General features: G+C 34.9%; 1 protein-coding gene across 1 annotated transcript; it reads right to left on the minus strand.

Moving 5' to 3' along the window:
- Nucleotides 1-2,014: 2,014 nt before the first annotated feature.
- Nucleotides 2,015-5,375, minus strand: LOC113751769 (aspartate-semialdehyde dehydrogenase). Its single transcript, XM_027295896.1, has 7 exons — nucleotides 4,707-5,375; nucleotides 3,470-3,556; nucleotides 3,351-3,395; nucleotides 3,164-3,259; nucleotides 2,918-3,019; nucleotides 2,434-2,588; nucleotides 2,015-2,358 (listed from the first exon to the last, which is right to left on the minus strand). Exons 1-7 carry the CDS (start codon nucleotides 5,304-5,306, stop codon nucleotides 2,274-2,276), a joined length of 1,170 nt encoding a protein of 389 aa, XP_027151697.1. The 5' UTR covers nucleotides 5,307-5,375; the 3' UTR covers nucleotides 2,015-2,273.
- Between the last annotated feature and the right edge of the window lie 381 nt (nucleotides 5,376-5,756).

Consider the following 5,756-nt stretch of genomic DNA (forward strand, 5'->3'; position numbering starts at 1 on the left):
TTTATATTTTGATAACGGTTTACAACCTTTTCATTTTGAATTTCACGAAGTATATTTTTCTCAATATAAGTAACTAAATAATTATTCATCCAAGTGTCTTTCATTCTATTTTGTAATCGATTCTTTACTATATTCATCATTGAAAAAACCCTTTCTATGGTAACTGTAACAACAGGTAAAATCAAAGACAACTTTAAAAGCATATAGGCCAATAGATACACAAAACTCCAAGAGACATACTTGAAATTATATCAAATTTTTATAGGTATTATAAAAATTTAAGTGGGGTAATGGAGCCCTATAAACAAATAGATACACAAGACTCCAGGGGGATACAATTGAAATTACATCAAATTTTTATAAGTATCATAAGGGGACAGTGCGGCCCGTGCCCCAGCCCCCAGTGTAAATCCTAACAAATCTTCACCTTGACAATAGTTTGAACTATCTACATATCTAATTTAGCAATAAGTTTCAAAAAAAAAAAAAAGAAATAAAAAATAGAGGGGCTATCTATTTTTGAAGCTTTCTAATTATCCACAAAATCATCAATTTTCAAAACCCTAAATACCTATAGTAGGATTTTGACTTAGAGAGGGCGAATAGACAATCAATAAACAATAAAAAAAAATCTTAAAAGAAAACAAATCACACAAACTGAAAGTTTAACCGATGATAACCAACAGATAAATATTTTTAATAACAAAAGACACCATATAAAGTCAAATATCAAATTAGACTCTCCACTACTTTATTTCCTATCAACACGAGGCATGCAAAATTAGACGACTCAATCGAAGGAGTTTCTTCAGAATGATATGCCTCTTCTTTGTCAGGAGATGGTTTTCACTTGAAAAAAGAATCAACTGTAAATATTTCAAATAAGTTTGACTACAAAAGATAAAATTAACTCATGGGCTAAATCATACAAAAATTAACTAAATTCTATAAATCACATTAAGGCTATGCAAATTAAGACTAAAATTCTAAGATACAAATTAGAATAAGAATAATTGACAAATTAGTAATCATATAAAAATTCTAAATGACAAACTTAAAATAAGAATAAGTTCCAAAGAATTAATGATTATGAATTAAAATATAGTTGAAGGAATTGTAAAGGGGAAAAAAATTAGACTCGCCTTTCGGAAGAGTAAATGAAATGTTTGAGATGAGTTTTATGCATTAACGCTTTAATCTCTAAGCTTTACAGGTTTTAAACGTGTGTCTACTTTTACCACAATTAGTTTTTGGTGCAGCATTTAAACCTAGAAATGTGAATTTGAAAGCAAATAGGCTGCATTTTTAATCATAAATGTTTCACCAAAAGCTGTTCATTTTTAATCAAAAAGAAAGGTGACGTGTCCTCGTAGCATAATAAGGCATTTGTTAATGATAATCAGTAAAATTTTCTATAAAAAAAAAAAAAAACAAATTAAATTAGTCTTGCTGATTATATGACTTAATTGATTTGATTAAATTGTCTTTTCTGGCATTTGGCTCGAAACTGAACATAGTTTAGGTCATAGCTAAGGTACCAAGAATGATGTATGCAAATATAAATTAATAAGTGAAGAGTAAACCATAAAGCAATACGTAACAAGAAGGTAACAGATAAGGAATTAGTAAAAGTTTTTTTTTTTTTTTTTTTTTTTAATAGGTGATTGGATTCCTCTAGTACCTGTGATTAAGAATCGACCTTATTCTACAAGTTTCATGACACAATGAACTAAAGACAGATATCAGCAATTGCTGCAGAGAGGGAGAAGATATTTGAAAAACGTAAAAGACATCAGTCGGGGAGATCTCCAGCTCAATTTTCAAACTCTTTACCTTCCCCTTGTAAAAGCTTGGAGTCACCCTAGTACCAACAAGAAACTAGCAATATGTTCGCGGAGCATCATTAGTCAGTGTTTAGGCATCAGGTGGAAAGCCCAAGTCATTTCCTCAGTAAGTGCAAATCTGCAGCTTACAAATGCAGACCAGCTTAATAAACTTCACGCCATGACAAAAGTAAAGAATGGAAAACAGGTTTGAACACTAGCATTTCAACACCAAATATATTGGTACAAAATTTTCTACTGAAAACCACGGAATGAACTAACAAGGCTACCAAAACTCAGAGATTTCAACTGGTAGTGCTACAAAACTCGGAACTTTTACTCTCTTTTATCTCCTCTTTGAGGAAAGAAGCGAGGGTCTTCAAAGTTCAAGCACCAAATCCAACGTTTAGATATGATTCGAAATAAATCTCACTCACAGAAACATCTCTTTTACTTCAGTAGCATCTCGGCAATCTGAACAGCATTTAGAGCTGCACCCTTGCGTATTTGATCACCGCAGACAAAGATATCCAACCTGTTGCAACGCCAGGCATTTAGCTCTTAAACGAATTGGAAGTTAAAGATAATGTTTCTGCGTTTGATTTATTACCCATAGTCTCCATCTTGAGAGACATCACGTCGAATTCTCCCCACTGCAACAGCATCTCTGTTTGAAACTTCTAGTGGAGTTGGGAAGTGATTGCCTGCACGGTCATCAATAACCACTACTCCTGGAGCATTCTCAAGTATATCCCTCGCAGTATCCTGGACAACAACATATTTTAGAACCTAAAGTCTATCCCAATGTTGGAAAAGAAAATTTAAGGATCTTATGAAAAACAAAGGCAATGATAAAGTTATATTCTTTACTAAGTTTCTCTGCCACAATACTCATAATGCTTTGGGTCTGAACCATAAACAGTAGGATGGGGTTTACAAACTTCTCGAAGGTATCTTAGTTTGTATCTAAATAACTTCAGCCTCAAATTCATACAATTTAACTCCAATCACACGTTCCACACCTAGAAGGAACGCGGCAAACAGAAATTCCATCCCAAGTAATATCATGAATGATATAGCACCAAAAGTATTACCTCGTGTAATGGCTTCTCAAACTGAAGATTTACACTCTCAGCATGTGCTCGCATAACTGGAACTCGAATGCAAGTTGCAGTGACTTTTACATTCGCGTCATTCTAGACAGGAACAGAGAAAAGGTTGTTAGTTTGAGTCAATAGATTCGTCTGTTAAAGTATCTAACTAAAATGTGTAATCAGATGCGCGTCTAATTCATCAAATATGGTAGAAAAATCTAGTGGAGATGGAATAAAAATGCTAACCCATATTTTCTTCGTTTCTTTTACTAGTTTCATTTCCTCCTCATTGTAGCCATTTGGGAGAACAGGTGCGTTATGTGAGAAAAGATTGAACGCATACTGCATATGGAGAACTTAACCGCATAAAAATTCAAAAAATAGATAAAAGCTAAATCCATGACAGTTTGTATTGTGTCACTGATTGACAAACCTGTCGCTTAAAGATTTTACAGGTTGGTTCCTTCCTATCAAGTACCTATACCACAAAAAAAAGGTGTTAATCTGTTGCATAAAAAGCTGAAAGGAAGCAGATGTTGATAGGCTGAAAACCTCACGAGTTTGCAGTTCAAGCTCTTCCATTGCAGCAGCACCAGCACCACTAGCTGCCTGATATGTACTAACAACCATGCGTTTAACCTGGAAATTGAAACACCAAACGAGATCAGTTAGGGGAAGGGGCGGCAGTAATGTCAAACTTCAACAAATTTGTGGAAACTAGTTGACTTGATCTAGATAAAGCAAGACATTAGAACATAGCATTCCGAACCAACATTCAAATATATATTTCCACCTTTCTCCATGTAATTAAAGCTGTCCATTACAGTGACATTACCAATAACAATAAGAAACTTGACAAGTTTCCTCCTTTCCCATGTACCATTTTGACTTTTCATTTCATTATCTTCTCGTTATTCTTCTTTCTCATTTGAACTGCCAAGCTGACCTTCACTTCAAAGATGGCAGGAATTCCATTGGCGACCAATTTCCAGTGCTAAGATAAAAAATTCATCCAAAAACTTATGGTCTACACACCACACTATTTACCGTCCACAAGCAACATAAAGCGTACCTTTATTAATCAGCTTAACACGGCTTACCAACCATTCATCAAAAAATGAATATCTACGACTAATTACTATGCTTTGAAGCCATTAGTACCAAAGAGAAAACCTTGCAAAAGCTACTTATTCCAAAACATAAGGTAGTTAAAAAACCACAGGGAACTAATCTGTCCAATGACACTAGGCATTACTCATCAATCTAAATACACCAGGCATCGCTCATGTATGCCAAGACCAAGATTCTCTTGAATCCTTGCCAAAAATAAATCAAACTCTCATAATTAAGGTAGCCTAAAATCTGTAAAGATACCTCAACAATTCAACAAAATTTCTATAAAACATATATGACGACATTACCCTGACCCATGCATCAATAAATCTCAAACCATCCTCCAATTTCAACAGAAAGCCACTATTACCAGGGTGACAGCTTGAATAAACTGATGAAAATCATTCACCCCAATCACCAAAAATCTCCATTTTTTCTCACAATCACGTAAAAAACCAGGCATACAAAAATGGGTTACACATAGGCGCCTAAATCACGATTTCTTCTTTATAATCAGACTCTCTTGAAAACTCCAAATATAGAAAAATTGCAAAGTAATGATCCTAACATACACCACATTTTCAACTACTTCCATTAAAAATTTCATCTTTTGACTTCCTATCTTCTAATAAAGAAAAAGCAAACAATATAACCAATTTATACCAAATTCACTCGCCTTGGCATGGCGATGCAGCGGAGTAGCTGCCATTAAACATATGATGGTCGAACAATTCGGGTTCGCAATCAATGCGCCTTTACCACTCCCAATCTTGATATGCTCCATAGCCTCCGGATTAACCTCTGGGACAACAAGGGGAACCCCATCATCCATCCTGAAAGCAGAGCTATTATCCACCACAATACTCCCATCTTGCACCGCCAACGGCCCGAATTTCTTGCTTATCGAACCACCAGCGCTGAAAAGCGCAATATCAATACCCTTGAAGCTTTCTTCATTCAGTTCTTCAACAATATAGGCCTTATCTTCATAAATTATTTCTTTCCCAGCTGAGCGTTTGCTGGCCAGGAGCTTAAGGGATCGGTAGGGGAAGTTCCGGTCGGACAATACGGAGAGGAATTCTTGGCCGACGGCTCCGGTGACGCCGACGATGGCGATTGAGGGGGCATTTTCCGTGAGTGACATTTTAATTGGGGAAAATGAGGTGCGTAGTTTGAAAGATTGTGGGGTTGGGGTGGGTTTTTTATGGAAAATGGTGGTGGTGGTGGTTGTGGACGGGTAATGGTGGTGGTGGAGGGAGAGGGAGGAGGGATTCATTTTGACGGCGGAGACGGTGAAGCTGGTGCTGGGAGTGGCGACTGAAGACGTTCAGGGTATCGGCGGCAAATCAACCTACTTAACTAAATTTATCGTACCTGAATATCTTAAATTTTTATATATAAGTATAAATAGGTTATTCAATAATACCTAATTTAATAAAATAAATATTATTAGATAACCATCAAATCCAATTAACTCATTTAAAATTCTTTTTCTCCAAATCTCTTCTCTTCCCCTACTCATTTTGTTTTTCAAAATTTTTATTTTGTCATAATATTAACTACTTTTGTTTCATTATTATTATTAGTATTTGTTGGTTTAACTTATTATTTTATTTTCTCTTAATTTGTTAACTTACTCATTTTTCAGTATTATCAATTTATGACAAGTTTTAACCTCTTTTTTTATCTTTCTAAAATGAAAATTTAAATTTATTTATGAAAAATA

Source organism: Coffea eugenioides, chromosome 11, assembly GCF_003713205.1.
Source record: "Coffea eugenioides isolate CCC68of chromosome 11, Ceug_1.0, whole genome shotgun sequence".
Lineage (NCBI taxonomy): Eukaryota > Viridiplantae > Streptophyta > Magnoliopsida > Gentianales > Rubiaceae > Coffea > Coffea eugenioides.

Bases quoted from the DNA above. Each gene is read 5' to 3' on its own strand.
- LOC113751769 (XM_027295896.1), bottom strand. From the start codon at position 5,306: ATGAATCCCTCCTCCCTCTCCCTCCACCACCACCATTACCCGTCCACA. The intron at 3,020-3,163 runs GTTAGCATTTTT...GTTCCTGTCTAG, and splicing joins AAGAAACGAAGAAAATATGG to AATGACGCGAATGTAAAAGT. The intron at 2,359-2,433 runs GTAATAAATCAA...GCGTTGCAACAG, and splicing joins TCTCAAGATGGAGACTATGG to GTTGGATATCTTTGTCTGCG.